The sequence below is a fragment of the Lathyrus oleraceus genome, chromosome 6 (assembly GCF_024323335.1).
Source record: "Lathyrus oleraceus cultivar Zhongwan6 chromosome 6, CAAS_Psat_ZW6_1.0, whole genome shotgun sequence".
In the NCBI taxonomy this organism is placed as follows: Eukaryota; Viridiplantae; Streptophyta; class Magnoliopsida; order Fabales; family Fabaceae; genus Lathyrus; species Lathyrus oleraceus.
Window position 1 is genome coordinate 453,070,777 of NC_066584.1, and position 23,270 is coordinate 453,094,046.

At 34.6% G+C, this 23,270-nt stretch overlaps 3 protein-coding genes across 5 annotated transcripts; 1 reads left to right on the forward strand and 2 right to left on the reverse strand.

Annotated features, from left to right (window-relative positions):
* Positions 1-302: 302 nt before the first annotated feature.
* Positions 303-1,926, forward strand: LOC127091847 (photosystem II D1 precursor processing protein PSB27-H2, chloroplastic). 2 transcript variants are annotated; one of them, XM_051030564.1, is made up of 4 exons: positions 303-622; positions 896-995; positions 1,147-1,550; positions 1,635-1,926. In XM_051030564.1, the coding sequence occupies exons 2-4, from the start codon at positions 914-916 to the stop codon at positions 1,770-1,772; spliced, it is 624 nt and encodes a 207-aa protein (XP_050886521.1). In that variant the 5' UTR covers positions 303-622; positions 896-913; the 3' UTR covers positions 1,773-1,926. The 2 variants fall into 2 exon arrangements, with proteins under 2 accessions (XP_050886521.1, XP_050886522.1); XM_051030565.1 differs by having other exon boundaries at positions 1,192-1,550.
* An 84-nt stretch (positions 1,927-2,010) lies between these two features.
* On the reverse strand, positions 2,011-4,898 carry LOC127091846 (imidazoleglycerol-phosphate dehydratase, chloroplastic-like). The gene is made up of 8 exons (XM_051030563.1): positions 4,566-4,898; positions 4,350-4,474; positions 3,976-4,080; positions 3,559-3,651; positions 3,088-3,162; positions 2,855-2,917; positions 2,505-2,614; positions 2,011-2,207 (listed from the first exon to the last, which is right to left on the reverse strand). Exons 1-8 carry the CDS (start codon positions 4,786-4,788, stop codon positions 2,180-2,182), a joined length of 822 nt encoding a protein of 273 aa, XP_050886520.1. The 5' UTR covers positions 4,789-4,898; the 3' UTR covers positions 2,011-2,179.
* A 2,363-nt stretch (positions 4,899-7,261) lies between these two features.
* On the reverse strand, positions 7,262-15,793 carry LOC127097096 (uncharacterized). 2 transcript variants are annotated; one of them, XM_051035607.1, is made up of 8 exons: positions 13,119-15,793; positions 12,381-12,513; positions 12,179-12,267; positions 11,755-11,993; positions 10,602-10,688; positions 10,298-10,397; positions 9,968-10,160; positions 7,262-9,867 (listed from the first exon to the last, which is right to left on the reverse strand). In XM_051035607.1, the coding sequence occupies exons 1-8, from the start codon at positions 15,318-15,320 to the stop codon at positions 8,135-8,137; spliced, it is 4,776 nt and encodes a 1,591-aa protein (XP_050891564.1). In that variant the 5' UTR covers positions 15,321-15,793; the 3' UTR covers positions 7,262-8,134. The 2 variants fall into 2 exon arrangements, with proteins under 2 accessions (XP_050891564.1, XP_050891563.1); XM_051035606.1 differs by having other exon boundaries at positions 9,950-10,160.
* Positions 15,794-23,270: the final 7,477 nt, after the last annotated feature.

A 23,270-nucleotide genomic window follows, 5' to 3' on the forward strand; every position in this document is an offset into this window, starting at 1 on the left:
AAGATTAGTCTCTAATGTAAAATCATATAAGCCTTTAACAGATTGATTAACAATGCTAAGTTAATAAATGAGACTTTTATATATTCGTTAGAGGAGATAGTGTATAATATAAAATTAAATGGACTATCTCTATTTTTTTATAGGTGGTTAAAAATAAAAATAAAAAATCAAACTTATCCTATCATCAAACTATTACTGTCAAAGGTTTATGATTAATCTATGTTGTAAAATCGTTTTATGTTGTAAAGTGCATTGTAATTAAATTATTTAAAAAAATATTTTAAACCAATGTTTGTTTTATAATTTTTCAAATTCATCCATCAGCGCTATCCTTTGGTTTTCAGTCTCTCACAGACACCACAGATTCTTCTTCTTCTTGACATACCCATTATCCGTGAAACAGGGGAAGACCACCGCGCACCGCCACCCAAACTCCGTTCTCCGACCTCCCGCTGTTCGTGCTTTTCGCGTTCCTATTGTTTTGAGAGCACTGATTCTCAGCGAAAGCTCCTCGTTTAGCGTGACTTTTGCTTCCGATCTGCTCAAAATCTACACAAATCTTCGACCTATTCTTCGAGGAAGAAGAAGAAGAAGATCGACCTTAACAGGAGGAGATAAAAGGGTATTGTTGAAAATTTTCGACCTCTGATTAGTTGCTTCAACGCATTTCACATAGAACCTTTTCCATATTGATTTAAGTCTATAATACATGCATATATGTATCAGTCAATGTGTTCCACCATTAACGCTTTATTGAAGAAATCTAAGGGTACTTCTTACAATTATATGCTTAATTAATGACTGAAAAATTAGAAATAATAATTGCATGACTCATAAAAGGTGAAATTCTATAGTTGCAAGTTTGAAAGAGATTGTGATTGTTCTATGTATGCAGTGAGTGTAGTAAAGGAGAATGGCAGTTACGTTTGCAGCAAGTATGTGTTCTATCACAAATTCTAAAACGCCTCAAGAGATCAAAAGATTTGACATTGAAGGTATGACCTAAATATTTGTAACTTTTGCTTTCCGTTTGAGAGATTATTTTGCAACTTTGGTGTTACATTTTATATTTGCTGTTTTTAGTGTCACATAGAACTCTTAACAGTATGACCTTAATTTATTGACAGTTTTTCTGCAATACAACAGATAAACTGCAATCCAGGTTTAATATTGCGCTGTCTCCTAATATAGGTTTGAGCCGCAGGCACCTTTCCACCAGTGTTGGCACTTCATTGGTTGCGATAACATGTTACGGTTTATTGCCATTAACGGTATGGGCTGAAGAGAAGTCAGATGACAAAGAGGAGAATGAAAACGGTGTTATTGGGGCCATCAAATCGTTATTTGATCCCAATGAGAAGACAAAGTCGGGAAAGGTTTTGCCAAAGGCTTACATAAAGTCGGCAAAAGAAGTGGTGAAAACACTGCGTGAATCTTTGAATGAAGTCCTTGATGATAATGCCAAGTTTAGACGAACTGCAGATGCGGCAAAGGAGTCGATTCGGGAGTATCTTGGTAGTTGGAGGGGAAACAAGACCGTTGCTCAAGAAGTATGTACTTTTGACTGAACTTAAGTAATGAAAATTCAATGCTTTGATTAGCATATACTCATGTTTTTGATTGATTCCTTGCAGGAATCATATGTTGCTTTGGTAAATGCAGTAAGATCTTTGGCAAACTTTTACTCAAGGGCAGGGCCATCAGCCTCATTGCCGGAAGAAGTAAAGTCTGAAATATTAGATTATCTGAATACTGCTGAAGATTCTTTGTAGAAAATCTTACAGAATGTATTATAGAAGCAGATAGCATGGGAGTGGCAAATTCTTGTGCAAAGAAACTGATCAAACTTGTGTTTTTTCTATTCTTGTGATTTTAATACAGACGCATCATAATAATAATTCATATATTTTATTTTTTGAAAATTAACATCAATCTTCTATTTAATTTCAGAATATTCTTATTGAAACTGATTTTCATTTGCTTCAAAACCTTGTGTACAAAGAAAAAAAGTGACAAGAAAAGTAACTTAAACTTCTAGAATAAACGAGTACAACAATGTTGTTTACAGATACAGAGGCTATGAATACAGTAATGACCATTTGGATGGATATGCTTGATGAACTGCAGAGGTCCCCTTGCATAAGTAGCTTGATCCAACTATGGATAGCAGCTGAAGATATTAACTGCGCGAGAGAACTCCTTTTGAACTGCATATTTCAGGAAACTTAGACAGTTTTAATAGAAAATTATATATAAATGTGATTGTAAAAGCATTTACACAAACAAAACCATGATTACTCTAACTTAAATTATTAGCTAGTGTTATAGTTAATATGATGATTGGTAATGCAAATAATGCTTATTCAAACGAGTAAAATTGATTATTCTATCCTTCGTAAAAACAAGTGTAAATAATGCTTATGAAGCTCTAGCAGCAAAGTAGGCATGTAATCTAATTAGTCATCTTTGTATAAAATTAAAAAAAAGTTTGAGAGATACTAGACCTTGGTATTGTTCCACGGCGACGTGTATCATACTCTGTTGCTTGTCGAAGAGCCCTGGCAAATGCTTTGAAGGTTGCCTCAATAATATGATGGGAATTCGTTCCGGAAAACTGCAAACAGATGAATTTGAAATTGGAATGAAGATATATATTTAAAAGAAAGTATAGACCCCGAAAAATGAGGCTGGAATATGTAATCAATGCATGAAGATTGAAGAATGTAGAAAGAACATATAGCCCTGGTAAAACATCTATAACATTCAGTATGTTTCTTTCATGATGAAATGCATACATTTAGTTAGAAATGCAATGACTATGATAGACTTTGACCAATATTCTATGTATTAGTACCTTGCGGATGTGAAGGGTCATACCAGATGTGTTCACCAATGACTGGAAAAAATGCTCCACCAACTACAAACACGGATATTCAGAGGACTCGTCAATAAGTGAAAAGAATGAAGGGGAAAGGTGAAGGGAACGAGTAACATGGTTACATGACAAAATATGAAGCTCAATAGTTAAAAGCTATACAAATAAAACGCGAAGCTGAGGCTTTAAGTAATTAAAAAGACATGTACTACCTGAGTGTCATATGTTCCAACCCTCTGAGAAGGTAAGTCTAAATCATAACCTAGATGTGGTCGGCCAGACAAATCCTGGACAAGGTAAGGGGGAAAAGCTTTAGTGAGGCACAAAACATAAATTATAGTAACAAAATAAGCTTATAAATATGACCAGGATGATCGTTAAGAATTCCAAATTTTCAATTTGGAAACCTCTTGTACAAAGTACTGCTAGAGTAAATGAAAAAGCATTGACACAAGGCCATGGTGCCCCATTGATAGCTGAAATTTTTGAGTCACAAAAGTATTGATGTGGATAATCAAATGTAATGGCACGTGCAAAATCCATTACATTGTTTCAAAGTTTCTTCATCCATTTACTGTATTTCTAAGCAAGGACAAAACTTTTGTATTCCCCCAGCACACATTAACTTAAATCTATGACAGAGAGTTAATGATTACAAATGCTGCAAACAACACACTAATTACCAGAGAAACGTGAACTAATGCTTCGTCAAGTGGAGCAGAGAAGTTACCAAACCGGTTAATACCCTTCCTATCACCAAGAGCCTGCAGCAAAGCCTGGAGATGAAAAAACAGAAATCTAAGTTTTGATTCGATGATAGATAGATGCAAATATACAATAAAACGACGTTCTACATTGATTGAAAATTTCCACTGTCATAAGATAAGATTATAAGCATTGTTAGAGTTGTCGCCACTTAGTTGGATTTGCATTTTGCGTAGAAAGGATAAAGTCAAATACAAGGATATAACTTGAACACCAATCTTTAAGTAATATCGTTAACCTAAGATAGTGAAGCATGTTCGAATTTCCAGGAAGACTTTTAATAGGGAGTGCCAAAATGAAAAGAAATAAACAGCTCACATAGCTGTTGGCAGTACCGTTCCAATAGCAAGAGCAACATCTTCATTTGTATGATGGTCATCAATATGTACATCACCTGTAGCCTTTACATGTACGTCGAACAGTCCATGTGATGCAAGTTGCTGAAAAATCACAACCATGTTTGTTCCCATAAATGGTCTATCCATCCAACAATTTTAACTTTTAACTATACAAAGCCTTAATGACTAACTTTCAAGTTAGAAAGGAGCCAAAAATAAAATGAAAACCCTTATTATCATTTCAATCTGAATCTAACTATTCCGATTTTCCAATGTCTATATGATAGTGTTGTGTTCGGTGTATCTGTGATCAGTGCTTGATAGATAAAAAGAAACAGAAGCATAATAGAAATTGAGTTGCAAACACTAACATCAAGCATATGATCAAGGAAGGGAATTCCAGAACTACTATCAGCAATCCCAGATCCATCCAAGTTGATTTTGACAGATACATTGGTTTCTTTGGTGACCCTTTTCACCTCTCCAATTCTAGCACCTGAAAATGATCAAGAAAGCAATCAAATTTCATTCAAAAATCCAAATTTTCAAAAGGGGCAGAGCGGAGGGTTAGGAAAAAGAAGAAAGACCTGAGTCAATTGGGGAAACTGAAGTGTTGTTGCCACCCAGCAAAGCAGATGTGGAAATGCTTCTGGGAGTATTCAATGGCGTGAGATAGCGTTGATTGACCGAAAAGATTGAAGCTTGGAAAGGTGGGTATGGTGTTGTCTGAAAAACAGAAACCCTAGATTTGAGAGAGGGAAATTGAAGGCATTTAGGGTGCAATTGAGGTTGAGGTAGAGTGAGCTCCATTCAGATTGTGACTGTGAAATCAAACCACAAACAAAGAGAGTAAATTCAAACGAACAGATGCAAATTATGGTAGATTTTCAGTCTACAATGTTTTTTTAAAGAAGTTACATATTATGTATGAGATATTTAATATTATGGATATATTCGAAATAATATTTTAATTTTATAAAATCAAGTAAACAAAATACAATGTTAAAAATTAAAATTATAAAATAACTTCTTTTAATATCCGACGTTTATGATTAACTGACGGTATAAAATCTTTTTATACTGCCAGTGTATTTCAATTAAACTTAAAATAAAATAGAAATAATATAAAGAAAAAAATATAGTTAAAATTTATAAATTATAGAATTTAATAATTTTATTAAATTATTATTATATGACTAATTAAATAAGGGTCATCTTAGAATTTTTATTAAAATAACTATTTTTCAATAAAATTCACAAATAATCATCTTTCTGTAATCATGTTTTAAACAAATTTCTTTTTTTGTGTTGGAGAGAAGTAACCAAATCAATTTAGGACAACATTAATAAAAGCAATTAAATAAAACAAATAATGTGTTACAAATTTTTTATTTTAAATTAATAAAAGCAATTAAATAAAACAAATAATTAATAAAATTAATTGAATAAAAAATTAATAAAATTTAATTTAAATCAAATTACATACATGTATACATTAACAACGAGGATTCGCTTGATCGTAGTTGCCATCTATCAAGAATAATTTAGCATCTATCTAAATTCCGTACGCATTTTACGAAGATATCAAACCCAAGGAGTTTATTAAACCTTATTTAGATTACACTGATTTTGATCATGTTAGCAAAAGCATGACCTACTTCTTTAATGTTAAGTTTATATTCGCTCTACCGGAAATATGGAGATTCGAAACACAATTTTCTTTCTTCCAACTAATAAATGTATTATAACATTAGAGGACATGTACATGTTATTAGATCTAAGTCGATCAATGAAAAAACCAATTTAATTAATTCAATATGTTAGAAATTTTTAAATGCCGACTTATTAAATGATAATCCAAGGGATCAAAATATTTTACTTACTCGCCTTAAAAATTATTACAACAGTATAACATTAAATGAAAATTCTATCAAAGAACAAATAAAAATTAAAACTAGATGTCATATTATATTATTAGTTGCTTCATTTTCATGAACATGTTGGATACATATATTCATGGACATGAGTGCAAAATTTAGATAGTTGCTTCATTTTCATGAACATGTTGGATACATATATTCATGGACATGAGTGCGAAATTTAGATGGATGTTAAATTATTCTCGACCGGTGGCAAGTATAATCAAGAAGACCATCATTATTAATGTAAAAAATATTATTGTATGTGATAATTTAGATTAAATATTATTAAGTTTTATTTATCAATTAATTATTTTTATTAATTAATTAAAATAAAATAAAAATATGCAACACATAAGAACCAGGTCAATTCAATTAGCTATTGCTCATACTTTTTTAATATCTTCGCCAATTGACTTATTACTACTATGCAATGCAATTTTTTTATATAAAATATAAATACTTTAAAAATCAATTGGAAATAAATAATTATTTAATTATTTTTATTAAAAAAACATAATTATTTTTAAAAAAATCGTAATATTAACTTAAAAAGCATATATGTTAATTATGTAAAGAAATTCATTAACAAAAAAATTATGTTATTGTAGAAACTTTATTCTAAAATCAATAAACATTACAAATACTTTTACACTTCTATAAATAAATAAAATATACTAGTCTTTTGGCTTAGGCCGCAACCATATGACTACAATATAAATAAAAGATGAATTCTCATATTTTTAAATAATACTCTAATTTTAAATACAAAATTAAACATGATAATATTTTATATTCTAATTTATATTCAACGACTAAATTAAAAAATATATTCTTAAAATAATTGAACTATGTATTTTTAATAAAATTCGAGCAACCCATGGAAAATTTACCTCTCTTGTATGATTGTATCTAACCGGCGAATAATACACTCTACATTGAGGATTATATAATATTCTCATGTTTGTTATTATATTTTCATTCTTTTAAAGAAGTTTAGGCTTTAATCATGATGAACAAAGAGAAAACACCGCTAGACTCAAAACAAGAAACTTCCTGGTTGGGTATGAATAATTAATTATAACTTTATAAGCTACTTAAAATGGAAAACTAACTGATTCTAGCAATCATATTGGTCGGGAAATAAATATCTTGCATTCATCAAATACACCATTTCTGTCTATATCAAGAAGAGGCCTCTGATCCGTGAAACGGGAGGTACCCAGAAACTGCAAAAAGAACAAGCACCTATCTATCACCATGATGACAATAGTACAATATTATAGCGATTTCCGTTTTGATATCAAACATGTTATATAACCTTCATAACAAAAAAGTTGAAGAAACAGAATCAAAACCTCATCAACACCAATAAACCCTTCACAAAGATAGGTATTTACATCCTACAAGTACGATCATTATTTACTGTAGTGCACCCACAAGTTAGGTTTCTAATATACACGAAAATCCTATGCAAAACACCTTCAACTTTAACAGCACAAACCTTTGAGTTTTGGGGGATACATTTGCGTCCCTTGAAAAAGGAACATCGGGGCCAATTGAAGAGGTTGGGCAGACTGGCGATAACAATGTGAGGGTTGGAAAAACATAATTTCTTGGTACCATCTATGTCTCGTCAAAAATAAATATAGTAGACAAGTAAATAAAAATAAAAGTATCATAAAAGAACAAACAAAAATTGTTCTAAGTATATGTGACTTCTGATGCCATGTAATGAGTTGCTATGGAAAAATTTGTCAATAGCGCACACAAGGCTTGAAAAGGAAGTCAAATTGAAGCCACCAGATTTTTTTCAGATACAAACAACAAGAACCATATATTATATCATATATATAATACAGTCAAAGATTTGCCTGGGTATGAACCTATGAAGGATGAGTGCACATTACAGGAAAAGCATCTTCACCCGATCGACCCATATGGACACAGAACTTGAACCAAAAGCAACCTTTAAGCATTTTGGCAGAAGAAACATTCTCATGGAATGAAGTCAACTTAGAACTTTGAGAAAATTCATACTTAAACAACAACGCAAGGGACCCACTACTATTTCCCTTGAAATCTATATAACCTTTTCAGACTCTCCAGATTAAAGCATGACATAAAAGTTCCAAAGCCTTGAAAAATGATTGCATATTAAGGCATTGAATCTTTGAATGAAAAATTGTTTAAGAGTTGCATGAGCTGTAGAACGGAAGACATCAGCAGTGTTAGACTCAACCATTCAATGCTCGATCAGTCTTGGTACTATTACCAGAAGCATTTGGGCCAGTTTCATCAAAGTGCATTTCATTTGAAGCAACTTTTGAGTCCAAATGTGATTTCTTTTCGACCTCGTGGGCAATTTTACCATTCAAATCAGATCTTACATGCCAGGAACTCTCACCGGCATGATTAAGAATAGAGCCAGAGACATCTACATTATCATTATTCTCTTCAGTATTGTTCCCCTGAGTTGAACTCACTAAAGGACCAGCTTCAAGAACCTCAACACGGGCATCATTCATATCAAACTCTTTAAAAGACAAAGCATTATCCGCCAGTTGAGAATCCAACACAGGATTTTGGTCAAGCCCCGGAGAATCACTATTCATATCAGTGTAAGCGTTATTAAGAGCAGAGCCAGAGACATCTACATTTTCATTATCTTCGGTATTGTTCCCCTGAGTTGAATTCACAAAAGGACCAGCTTCAAGAACCCTGACATGAGCATCATTCATATCAAGCTCTTTAAAAGACAAAGCATTATCAGCCACTTGAGAATCCAGCACGGAATTTTGGTCAAGCCCTGGAGAATCACTATTCATAGCAGTGAAAGTGTGATTAAGAACAGAATCAGAGACATCTACATTTTTATTGTTCTCTTTGGTATTGTTCCCTTGAGATGAATTCACTAAAGAACCAGCTTCAAGAACCTCAACATGGGCATCATTCATATCAACCTCTTTAAAAGACAAAACATTGTCCACCACACAAGAATCCAACACTGGATTTTGGTCAAGTCCTGGTGAGCCACTTTTCATATCAGTGAAAGCATGATTAAGAACAGAACCAGAGTCATCTACATTTTCATTATTCACTTTGGCATTGTTCTCTTCAGATGAATTCACTAAAGGACCAGCTTCAAGAACCTCCACAGGGGCATCATTCATATCAAACTCTTTAATAGACAAAGCATTATTCGCCACTCTAGAATCCAACACAGAATTTTGGTCAAGTTCTGGTGAGTCCATATCAGTGAAAGCATTATTAAGAGCAGAACCAGAGTAATCTACATTTTCATTATTCTCTTTGATATTGTTCCCTTGAGATGAATTGACTAAAAGACCAACTTCAAGAACCTCAACTTGGGCATCATTCATATCAAACTCTTTAGAAGGAAAAGCATTATCCACCACTTGAGAATCCAACACAGGATTTCGGGCAAGCCCCGGCAAACCACAATTCATATCGGTAATAGCATGGAGTTTCCCGTCAGAAACAGGTTCAATTTTTATGGTACCTAGGTCAGAACACGCAGTAGCTTGACACAAAGCTGGAAGTTCATGGCAATCTGAGGGATCCGATGGAAGGCCATTTGTAGATTTGCCATTTGGTGAAATGAGTAGACATTTGGGTGACATATCATCGATAGGAGAAGATGTCGATATTTTCTTTTTCTTTTTGAGTACGCCATGACTAGAATTAGAAGGAGAAGCACAGTTTTCTGAAACAGAATCAGATAATCTTTCTTCAGAATGAGATTTGGAGCATACAGTCCTGCCAGTCAAACCTTGACTGCTTATATCTTGAGAAGCATCACTGCATTCAGTGTTAATCTTATTGGCAGGATTGGAGCTAGCATCCTCACTTTCATGGGGATCTTGCAAAGCCAAAGAATCAATACCTAACCTATTGACCACAGTGGGATTAACAGAAACCACGCCGCCATTCTCGAATTGCTCAGCATCTGTTGGAATAGAAAAAATGAAACATAAAAATAAAAAATAATTTGCTGAAATCTAATAAATAAGTACATAAGTAATCAACACCTTCATCAGTTGTATTACCATCAAGTTTTCCTTGCTCCACTAGAAGCTTCTGTAACATATCAATACCAGGGAATACCAACATATTCAATGACCTCATTTCTTGCCTGAGTGATTCCTCGAGATGTGTGAAGCCAAACGCTGTTGTCCATGTATGAACAAGTTCAGAAATTGCAGGAATGACCAGTTTCTCAACCTTCAAAGAGCAGAGAGCCTTCCAATACAGAAGTAGAGATTGAGATAAGAGCATGTCAGTTCCATAAAAATGTATGCAAAAGGGCATATGCCTAGAAAAAATGTATAAAGATATCAGATAAAAGAGGACAGAAAAGGATAGCAGTGAAGGTTTACATGTTCAATGGCAGAAAAAAGCCGGCGGCACATTCCCTGATGCCTATATATATGGCGAGTTCCAATGAATGGCATTTCTGCTAACTTAGTCCCATGGAACCTAAGACAAGACAAAAAATAGCCTAGAAGTAAGTTTACTCTCATTTTGCCTGGTAATAAGTGAAGCACAAATAACTCATACATTTTTTCCCTAATCTCCCATATATATATAGAGAGAGAAGGATCCCCAGAGTCAGTGAAGTGAGACTCTCCATACAGTTTTGCAAAAAGATAAAAGAAAACGACAGCGGCCGACACACAGTACCTGATAGATGCTGCAGATATTATCTCATCCCCCCGCTCCAAAATAGCAGTATAAAAGCCAGTGTAATTCAACCGATTGAAATTTGACCTATAAATAATGAAAACAGAAAACCCATAAAGGTCAAAAAGCATGCATATGAAGGAAGTATTATGCAGTCAAAATTATGAAATCAACACCGTGAAACATATTGAATAGAATAAGACAGAGAAGGAAACATAGTAGTCATTTGAAATAATATAAAAGCAAGAGAAGTATTTGCAGTCAAAATTATGAAATCAACACCATGAAACATATTTAATAGAATAAGATGGAGAAGGAAACAAAGTAGTCATTTGAAATAATATAAAAGCAAGATGGGTGAAGCCTTGATGTATAAAGGATACGTACAACATAAAATGTAATGTTCCAGAGTGGATATGTAGAGAAGAGGACAGTGATATCTTTGAAAGTGTTCCATTGATTCTGGTTTAGAAGATGGATTGAACATATGTTCAACATAGTGCATGTAATAAGCTGTTTTGGTTTCAGATATAAATAAGTGGCTATCAGGAAGGGCTACACACCCTTTCAAAATCTCAAGGTTTTTATGCCAAAACTACAATCCATTTCCTGCATCCTAAGAGTCTAAGTCACCCAAGATTTTATATGGAATACGATTGTGTTTATGGCCTCCCAGTGCTTATTGGATAGGGGATTAAACTTTCTGTATTTGTTTTTTCATTTATCAGTTATTGCCAGTACAATATATTGCAGACAGAATATAAAGCAATAAGCAACTGCGTACAGTTTGTCATAGAGCAAGAGTTAATGACTTTTATTTTGAAATTGATGGAAATAGAACATCAAGCACAATGCTGAAGCTCATGGTGAATGATTCTGTAAGTGCTGTAATTTTTTAGCAACAATCATTGTACTTGGTAGTATAATTTTTATAAAATTTTCAATTCCCTTTAAACCTACTTCTGTGTCACAGAAATATTTGAAAGAAAAACAACAAAAAGAAAAGAAACCAACTATTTGCAGTTTTAGATGTGCTTAAAGGATATAACATATCGAAATAAGACAAGCATTTGGCTATCATAATTATTAACAGAAGGCATCTCATGTACCAAACAGCATATGGTTCAGCCATAAAGTGCTTGCTGGTTCTTACCCGCTATTATATAAACTATTATGGATTAAATTGATCCCGCTCCTTCTATCAACAACAGGTAAAAAGCATTCGTCCATCACAGTCAGTGCAACAGCCAGCTTGGAGTTGCATTCCACCCTCTGGGTAACACCCCTACTAGCTGCCTCCGAATCATTGTCTGTTCTACGAACAAGACACCATGTAAAGCCTGCATCAAGTTCATGCTTGGTACCAAGGTACTTCTTCAAGTGCTCAAAAAGCTGAAAAGCATAAAGAAAGAAATTCAATCAAGCCTCAGTTCTACAAAAGTTCACTTCAGTTTTGCTGCTTCTTGTGTGAACTCAGTTAACCAAATATTAAATACATAATTTGTAGAGAGAAGATCTCTGCAACTCTAAAGTACATATAATCTATAAACTAGGGCAAAAGAACATGCAAAGGGTACCTCTTTGCAACTTTTTCCACAAAAGGAATGCCCTGACATATTGGAGTTGGCATGCAGGGCACTCACATCCTTAGTACAGCAGTCATGATCTATAAAAACAGAAGGCTGTGTATTAGACAAAATCAAACCATAACAAAAGAAAGAGATAAGGCAGAACACATATTGCAAGAACTTTAAATCTAAACAAGGAGAAGTAAGATACATTTTTTCTCGCACAAATCACAAGTCTGTAGGGCATATACAGTTGCATCATCTTCTTTGTCAATACTTCCACTGGCTAGTCCACAAAATTTACAGGTGCAATTTGGACAATGCCAATCCCCAGGGGGAAGCATCTGCAACAGAACAAATGAGTTCCTCAGAATGAAATAATCCTCGCCAATTATTTTGCCAAACTAAGGTATCAATAACATCATTGGTAGGGATAAACTATTAGTGTGTGGATAAGCATATTGGATGCTATCTATATTCATAAGACTTATTCAACACCCCGTAAATAAAGAGAAAAAATAAAATTATTTACAGCTAAATCACCTATTGATCAACCAAGATACAATTCCAGGCATAAAAACTATTTTAAGATGCGACTCTTTCATTTACAATACTTAACAATGAACATTCCATTCCAAAATATAATTAAGCAAAAGGTGTCCCAAAATACCAATTCTCAACATATCCACTGAGAAGTACGGCAAAAGTATAATAAGAGAATAATGCCGGGTTGTCACTCTCCTCCAGCTGTCTGAGAAACAAAGCTCCCAACTCTTCCACCAAAACCATTATTAAAAAGAGATGTTTAAATAAAGCCCAAGCCCCAAGGCTATTTATTTTAAAATAGGAGTCAACACAACCTTACAGATATCAATGACTTACAAATTAAAATTTGAAGAGCCATAGTAACATCTAGTATGCCCAAAAGAAAAATACAATGAATGCATACCTGTATATCCAAGCAACTCTGATGAAACGTTGATGGACAACCATCACAACAGATTAAATCCCCTCCATCTCCACATATACCACAGGTATCATCATTTGGATCATTACCATCAACATCTACCGAATGGAAACTGATTTTCCCAGAATTCTCTTGTTTTTCCCACGCATCTATCTGACATTGTAGAAGAGAAACTCCAGAATCTAAATATATGTTTTGATATGGTTGTGGCAATTTGCTTCCTGCATGAAGCTCAAACTTTGAAACCGTAAGGATCTTACTACAGCAGCCACAGTGAATGCCTTCTCTTGTGATCCATCCCTCCAGCATTACTCGCTTCCTCCTGCGATACTGAACCTTTTGACTTACCTGTACTACCCCCGAGTCAACTAACCAGGAAAGCACTGTTCGCTTTCCCGTATATGGAACAAAGTCATCCGATTCGGAATTCAATCCCTTGTTAGAACTACGAACTAATAGAGTGCACCTTCCATGTTTTCTACTTTTCCTTCCATGTAGGAGCTTGGGATCACTTTCAGAAAATGATTTATCAGTTGTAGCATTCTGGCTTTTAGAGCTACCGCCGGTAACAGAAATTTCAGGCAATTTAGTTTTCACTGATTTACCTCCTTGCTTGATAAAGGAGCTTAGCTTATCTTCATTGCTATCACTATCATTGCCATTCATATGATGCTTTTTGCCAGCAGTTCTTTTAATCTGCCGTTCTTTTCCACTATCATTGTCATCAGCTCTTTGCTTCTTCTTCTTCATCTTTAAATCTTTCTCCATCTTCTTCCTAGTTTTCCTTGTCAATTGATTGAGCACATCATCAGCGATAGGAGCAAAAGAAGAACTCGCCCCTTTGGCCTTGGCCTCTTGGTCATCCTCAATCAATTGCTTTTGAAGTGCATCATAGGCCTTGATGATGGACCAATAAGCTGTTCCCCCAGGATTAATGTAAACTGCATCTAAATAGTCTCTATTCCTTCGTGGGCGATAGTCTATGGTCCAGCCTTTATTCAGAAGCATTTCCCGTATTTGTTCTCTTAGTTTCTGCTTTTCTGTGCCACTACCTCGCCTGATTTTCCCTTCACTCGATTTTGTTGTTGGGAGCTTGTCATGTACAGGAGTCTGTTCATTTTCAGAAGTAATCTTTTTTGAAGATGTGTGAGCTTTAATATTTTTTACTTCCAGATTCATTGATGTATCATTGTTATCGGAATCCTGCTCATCGCCCTTACTGTCCTCCTTGCTTGAGAGTGATTTTCTTGTTATCTGTTTCTTCTCCGGCCTAACAAGTACGCCCTGTTTTTCGGCAGATTTTGTTTCTAAGCGTGACGAAGGTTGTATCGGAATATTCCTCTTAGAAGTGCCCTCGGCCCTTCCACTATGTCTACTTTCTACTGGTTTCCGATGTTCATAGTGTTCTACTGATCCACCCGTCTTCTTCTTATTGACCATCACCTTCAAAACACCATTTTTCCCCTGAACCCTAATGGACTCATCAGAGTTAAACTTCTCCTTCAACAACGATGGAGGATGCTGAGTTCCTTCCCTTTTCACCTTTATCCTACTATGGTCAACACTATCTCCGAGATACGATCCACTTGCTCTGTCATGATAGGTACTTTTTCTCTTATCCACAATGTGTCTGCTTGAACCACTTTCAAATTCCCTATCAATGCTACCTCTACCAGAATGCATTGTTCCCATAAACCTTCCTCCACCTAAACTAACCCCATCACCATCAAATTGCCTCCTTCTCATCCTTTCCGCACCCGCTACGTCATATTCATCAAAATCAAACACTTCCAACTTAACTTTCTTGTCCCTCCTCTCCAAGCCATTCCCCTCAACCATGTCATCACCATTACGCCTAATTTGCTCCATTCGCTCCCTCTTCCTACTAATTTCACTGCTCCCAACATTACCACCTCGCTCAATAGCACTCAAACTATTACATACTCGGATTGTCTCAGGACCGGGCCTCCTAACAGGCGGCATAAGTAACTCCCCGCTTGATTCTGAATCACTTGACTCTTCCTTGACCTTTTTCCTCACTTTCTTAGATTCATACTGTTTCCGCGAACTAGAAGAGTCACCACCCAAACCATCTCCTTTCTTTCTAACAATCAAGCAACCCGAAGAGCTCCTATTCTTAACCACGACCCCTGAAGGGTTAGCTATTCTCGTGCCCGGTTCCATCCAGCCAAAAGAAGACCAAAAAAACCTAATTCCCCCAAAAAGACATCACCAGTAATTAAACACGAAATCCCAACCCTAATTCAACAAAGAAAACCCTAAATCAAAGTCAACACAAATCTCCCACCATAAACTCCCAGATCTGAAGCAAACAATCAATCGGAATGCAAGGATTCTTCTCTTCTCCTCTCTTCGCCGGAAGAAAGCCAACAAAAACGATGAAAAAATGACTTAACAAAAAGTTTCGATCGAGAAACGTACCACACCCGAAAATTGGACGACAATTAAAACCCTGGGAAACGCCGATCAGTGACGCAAATCGGCGGCGAAACCGAAACTGATCGGAGAAGAACGCGAGTGAGAGAAACAAGAAATTGGGATTAAGAATTTGCAGTGCCGCTTTATAAAACGCCAATTACCAAACCATGGACATTGGACATGGTGCACTTTCTCATTCTTTTTTTCTTTTTATTTATTTTATATATCTTTAATTATACGTTTCTTTTTTTTCTTTCTTCCATGGAAAATGAAAATACCGTGGTGGAATTTATTTTCCCTCCAAATTCATTAATTACTGGCACTTTAGACAGTGGTGATGGTGCCACGGTGTAATGTTGTGAATTATTGTTGACGTGGCGAGATCTGAACGGTTGTATGGTGGAGTTAGTGGCTGTTTCTACAGTTTGGCCGTACTGGGTTTGAGAATCGGAAAAACCGAGGGAATGGAAACGGGTTGTTTGTGAACGATGCTTATGTTATTCTCAAGAGGAGTTACGATGCGTGTCTCACTCTCATGAATTGATTTCAGAATTCTTTTTTTTACCTTTTTTTTTATAAAAAAGTATATTAACTATTTAAAGTGATTTATTTATTTATTAATTTAAGCATTTGTTTTTTAACTTATTTTCAATTTATTTAAAATTATATTATTCTAACCTTGCGTTAAATAAAAGTATTGATATATTCAATACCATCAATTGAGATGGTAGATGCCTTTTTTAGTTAAATGAGAAGTTTTAAGTTCGAATTCAATCATAGATATTTAGTAGTATCAAAATTTTTTGAGGGGAAATTTTAATGCTTATTACAGTTATGCGAGAGGATATCCCGTCTACATAAAAAATATTCGGGTAAGGCAAATTAAAAAGATTTAAAAATCAAAAATATTTGTAGTCGTCGATAAGGCTTGCGAAAAATGTCTACTAACAAGTTTTGAAGAAGAAGATGATGGAGCATGTGGACACTCACCTTTGTTGATAACACACGATCACGCCATCCATCATATATCTCACAGTTGGATTTAGTTGAATGATAACTCACATGAGACTCTAAGTCATAAAGGGACGGTTTTAACCATCCATACTGTGTAAAGATCACTCCGCCTCCTTTCAGGTATTCAATCAATTCTAACACTATAACTATTTTCCATTCATTCATTGACTTGGACATTGAAGTAATAACCTTGCATGTCCACCTCATCTCCACTGTATCAGAAGATTGATCCATCGCATTTGAGCTATATTTCATAACTTGTCACGTATTTATAGTTCTCGAGTGGAACAGTGATGTCGTTTGTGAGAATCAAATGCAGACTCTTGTCATTTTTCCACGAAAAACCATCATTTATTAACTAGAGAATCAGATCGCTGATCTTATTCTCACAAAATGTCAAGCTCTTTCTCTAACGGATCAGGTATCGAACATGTAAAGCCATGGTGATATCGATGATTACTAAATGTGTCGTTTAATGTCACATTGTTGTTACAACCTCTAAAGCTAACAAGGTTATGCATTCTCATCTAATAGGAGATAATCCAAATCTGGTCACCTATATGTTCGTTCTTGCGCAACAAAATTTTGTTCCTCCGAGTGTTTTCCGTGGAACATTCTAAGCATTTTTGTTTTTCTAACCTTTACAACATTTTTGCCAAGGCCAACTTTCCAAGCAACTATAAATACTTGGATAAGAGATCCTCTAACACATTCAGCAACTCCAAGCTAACCTAGGCATGCAAATGTTGGAACAAGATTTGATTCTGCATCTATACCTTGAATTTTTATGATAGCAATGTTGTATTTGTGTGAGAATATTTTTGGTACCCTAATGGTTTGTTATTGTGTAGCTTTAACAAACAATTTTGATTCTGAATATATGACGTGCAACATCATCAGTTTCTGAACAATGTGTTCCAAATATGCTTTTGCGCTAACTATTAGAAGTTCTGAAAGATGTTTCTATATTGTTGCTGCAATGATCTTTCTGCTTCTATGTTGAATCACTCCTGAGAAGCTTTTGAGGAGACACTATGTTGATGCTACATTTTTCTCTCAATTCATGCTTCTGGATGTGACTCTGATCACCAAACTTCTGAAGAATGGCAAACTTATGAAGTTGTGTTATGTAGCTGAAGATTCCGAAGATCTCAAGCCAGATAGTTGAGGTTATCAAGGTTCTGACTAAAGATTCCGAAGACTCTAAAGATTCTGAAGATACTAGAGATCTCAAGTCAGACTACTGATGTTGTCAAGATTCTGAAGTTTCTGAATCCAACTTTATGTTTCTTTATTTCATGCTTCATCACTTTCATCAGAAGTCAATGAAAGTGAATATAAGATCAAATGGGAACATAGTCAAATAGTACATAGTACGAATTAAACATCATCTCCACTACCTAATTTCATGGGCAAGGACAGTACTATACATCATATCTGTCAGTGATTTTATGGGTGAAAGACAGTACACAATATCACTCATCTCCCATCCAACAGTGGACAACCGCTCTATGGGCTTTTCCCTTTTTGCCCTCTAACGGTCTTCTTCTTATGCTATATAAGTGAGACTTTGAGACTTGAAGAAAATGTTGGTCACACAATATTTTGACAAGTCTATTTCTTAGTGAAAAAATTTCATTTGTTTGTACACAATTTTTTCTTTAAGTGTTTATTTATCACTTGTTTAAAATCTGCTTGTATAGAAGCATCTTGTAACACACAAAAATATTATTCAAACGGTTTGTTTGATTCCTTGAGGAGATTATCCTTGAGAAGACAAAGAAGGTTGTTCTTTGTGACTCCTTAAGGAGACTAGGGTATAATTGGATCATTGAGAAGACAAAGAAGGTTATTCTTTGTGTTTATTGAAATCTGTGGATTATAGTAGATTAAGTGCTTGTATATAAGGCAAAATTACATTGGCGGGTGGACTGGAGTAGCTTTGAGTTTCAAGCGAACCAGGATAAAAATACTTATGTTTTTATTTATTTGTTGTTAACTTGTTAGTGGTGTTCTTGTATTGGAAAAAGCTTTTGCTTATAAAGCCCAATTCAAGCCCCAATTTATTGTGTTTTTCACACCTTTATTTGGCATCAAGGCTCCGGTTTTGATTGTGATAAAATATTTATCAACAACTCACTGTGTTTAGTACCGATCCAGTTTGTGTAAGAAACATTGGTCGTTGCTAACGTTGTTAACAATAATGAAATAGATCACCACAGTTCAAAACCACTAATCTTTAATGACGATAAATTTGATTATTGGAAAGATATAATATAAAGCTTTTATCTTGGTTACGATGTTGATCTCTGGGATCTTGTAGTTGATGGCTACGTTCACCCAGTTAATGTTGAAGGAAATATTATAACAAGAAATGCTATGACTGGTCAACAAAAGAAATATTTCAAAAATCATTATAAGGCCATAACTATATTGCTTAATGTTATCTCTTATACTGAGTATGAGAAGATAACAAACAGAGATTCTGCCAAATCCATTTTTGACTCTCTAAGGATGACTCGTAAGGGGAATGCTCAAGTAAAGGAGACAAAGGATTTGGCCTTAATTCAGAAGTATGATGCATTCAAAATGGAAGATGATGAAACAATTGAGACTATGTTCTCAAGGTTTCAGATGCTTGTTGCATGACTGAAAGTTCTGGATAAAGGATACTCTACAGCTGACCATGTCAAGAAAATTATAAGAAGTCTTCCCAAAAATGGAGACCTATGGTAATTGCTTTGAAGCTGGAAAATGATCTTAATAGTATCAGTCTTAAAGAAATTATTAGTTTTTTAATAAGCCACAAGATTGAGCTCGAGGAAGATGAACCTTAGAAGCGAGGTAAATTTGTTGCTCTTAAGTCTAAGCCTGAGAAAACAAGAGCTTATCAAGCTAAGGAGGAATCAGAAGGATCTGATGAAGACTCGGGAGATGATGATGAGTTATCTCTAATTTCAAAGAGAGTCAACAGACTCTGTAAACACAGGAAAAATGGTCAAGGAAAGTTCATAGGAGTCAGAAGGACTGTTGGTTGCTTTGATTCTTCATTTGGACATAAGAAGCAAGGTTCTGGAAAAGAAATTATCTACTTTGAGTGCAAGGATCCATGCCATTACAAAAATGATTGTCCTAAGCTGAAAAGGGACAGAAGGTCTGAGAAGAATTTTTCTAAAGGCAAGAAGGGGTTGATGGTTACATGGGATGACTCAGAATCCGAAGAAGAAGATTTTGACGAAGAAAAGGTCAACGTTGCATTGATGGCAACTACAGGTGATCCAAAAGGTTTTGAAGAACCAGAAGACATGGTATTATCAGAATCAGAATCCGACTCTGAATCTGGAGAGGTATTTTGTAACCTATCTCATTTTGATATTGAATCATGTCTCTCTGAAATGCTTGAAAAGTACCAGAGTCTTCAGAGTAAATACAAGGAACTTAAACAAGTTAAAGTAGTTGCCTCTGAAACTTGCAGTGAGCTTCAGAAAGATATTTCCTCTCTAAATGAAAAAGTATTTTCTTTAGAAAGTAATGACTCTGCTTTGAAAATCAAAATTTCAAAACTATAGGAGGAAATAATCTTAGAAGCTTCCGGTGTTGATTGCATCATTAGATATGACAAAACATTCAAGTACTTTCTAGCTAAAAGCATATATATATATATATATATATATATATATATATATATATATATATATATATATATATATATATATATATATATATATATATATATATATATATATATATATATATATATATATATATATATAAGCAAAATGACTTCCTTGATCTGTTGAGTTAGAAGAAATGACAAGAAAGGTTTAGGTTGTACAAAAACTATAAAACCTGAAGAAAGTTAGAAGGTAAAACCAAAACCTTTCTTGTGTGCATTTCGTGCATGCTGACACTGAGCTTGATATTTCTGCACAGACACAGAAACATACAAAGGATAAGAACCTAGTTCTAAAACCTAAGTATCGTGCACAAATTTCCCATGATTATCCTTCTACTAAAATATCCAAAGTTGTAAGAAACTCTCAGAAAACTAACAAGAGAGGATCCAGAAAATGGGTACCTAAGGATAAAATAGTTTATGTTGCAGACATCCTTAACAACTCAACTGAAACACCAGTCATGGTACCTGGACAGTGGATGCTCGCTACACATGATAGCCAAAAGGTCTATGTTCCAAGATTTGGAACTTAAGCCCGGAGGCTTCGTTGGTTTTAGAGGAAACAAAAAAGTAAAGATCATTGACTCTGAAACTATTGGTAATAGTAAACTTCCTTCTACTACTGATGTTCTTTTAGTTAATGGTCTAATGCATAACCTTTTGTCTATTTGTCAACTTAGTGACATTGGTTATGATATCATATTTAATCAAAAGTATTGTAAGATTGTCAGTCAAAAAGATGGTACAATCCTTTTTAACGGAAAAAAAAAAGAATATTTATAAATTTAGACTTTCTGATCTTGAGGATCAAAATGTAAAATCTCTAATGTCTGTTAACGAAGACCAATGGGTATGACATAGAAGTTTGGACCATGTTAACATGAGAAGGATTTCTCAGCTAAATAAGATTGGATTATTCAGAGGACTACCCAACCTGAAGTTCGATTCAGATGCTCTTTGTGAAGCATGTTAGAAAGACAAGTTTTCTAATACATCCTTCAAAGCAAAAACTGTTGTTTCTACTTCTAGATTGTTAGAACTTCTGCATATTGATCTGTTTGGACCAGTGAAAACTGCATCTAATAGAAAGAAGTATGGATTGGTTATCATTGATGACTACAGTCGTTGAACATAAGTAAAGTTCTTGAAACACAAGGATGAGTCACACTATGTGTTATCTACCTTTTACTCACTAGTGCAAACATAAATGAACTGCAAAATAGTCAAATTTAGAAGTGATCATGGTGGAGAATTTGAAAATAAATATTTTGAAAATCTTTTTTATTCAAATGGTATTTCCCATGATTTCTCATGTCCTAGAACTCCACAGCAAACTGGAATTGTAGAAAGGAAGAATAGAACTTTGTAAGAAATGGCTCGCACCATGATCCAAGAAACTGACATGACTAAGCATTTATAGGCAGAAGCAGTTAACACAACTTGTTATATTTAGAACATGATTTCTATCATACCTATTATGGGTAAGACTCCTTATGAACCGTGGAAGAACAAAAAGCCAAACATCTCTTACTTTCACCATTTTGGATGTGAATATTTTAGTTTGAACACTAAAGAAAATCTTGACAAGTTTGATTCTAAAGCACAAAAGTGTTTATTGTTAGGATATTCTGAACGCTCTAAAGGCTACATAATCTTTAACATAAAAACACGAATTATTGAGGAATCAATTCATGTTAGATTTAGTGATAAGTTTGACCCTGAAAAGTCAAAGCTAGTTGAGAAATTTGCAGATCAATCTTTCAGAATCCAAGGATACTGTTTCTGGAGAAAAAGACTTGGAAGGAAAAGCTAAAGAAACTAAAGATACGACTCAACCAGAAGTTGTCGTTGATCCAACTCATCAGAAGAATAGTAGATTAGGAAACCCTCATTCTAAAGAGATGATTCTGGAAGATAAAAATGCTTCAGTCAGAACAAGATCTTTAACTTTGTGCACATTTGACAAGACTCTTTCTACATGAAAAACTCTCAACTTTGTGCACACTTTTTCTTTAAGTATTTTGCATTTCATTTGTGTAAAATATGCTTATGCATAAGCAACTTGTAACACAAAAAACTATATTCAAACTTGTTGTTTGTATTTCCTTAAGGATACTAGGTTATAATCAAATCCTTAAAAAGACAAATAAAGTTGTTTTTTGTGATTTCCTTAAGGAGACTAAGTTGTAGTCAGATCCTTGAGAAGAAAAAGAAAGTTGTTCTTTGTAATTTTCTGTAATCTGTTTGGTTATAGTGGACTAATTCCTTGTGTATAAGACGAAATCACCTTGGCGGGTGGATTGGAGTAACTTTGATTTCAAGCGAACCAGGATAAAAATCCTCGTGTCTTTGTCTCTTTGTTCTTTTAATTGTGTGGAGTTTTTTTGAGTTGGTAAAAAGCTTTTGTTTTTCAAACTCAATTCAAACCCCAAATTCTTGTGTTTTTCGCACCTTCAGCTAGGTTGAGAAAGCTTCAAATCAGTGAATCAAAATAGGAGCATTCAATCATGGAAAATGAGGAAATTAGAAGTCGATTCTCATAGGCGGCGCCACAATTCCGTTATGAACCCAAAGTTTATTAGACATCGGAGGTTGCAAGGTGCAACGGTAAACTTGAGCTTCTGATACAACGATGATTATGATCTAACCTATAAGATTAACACTCCAACATCCAAGTCAGTATCCGAGTAAGATGAGGGAGTGAAGTTTGAATTTGAATTGTGTACATGAAAAATGTCGCACTTGAGGCGGTTATAACAATCTGTTATTCTTCAAGCGTAAGATGTTGAAAGCTGTTGGATGTATCTTGGACCTAGATGTCTTACGCTCTTCCACAAAACAACACATATACCTTACAAGCGAACCGACAAATTATTATCTCCTATAGGCAATGATCGTTGTCCATTATGATAATAATTTTTACATTAAATAAATAATAAGAGTCACATAACTCTAAAAAAAATTAAAATTAAAACAAAATTACACACTCTCCTCACTTAAGCACA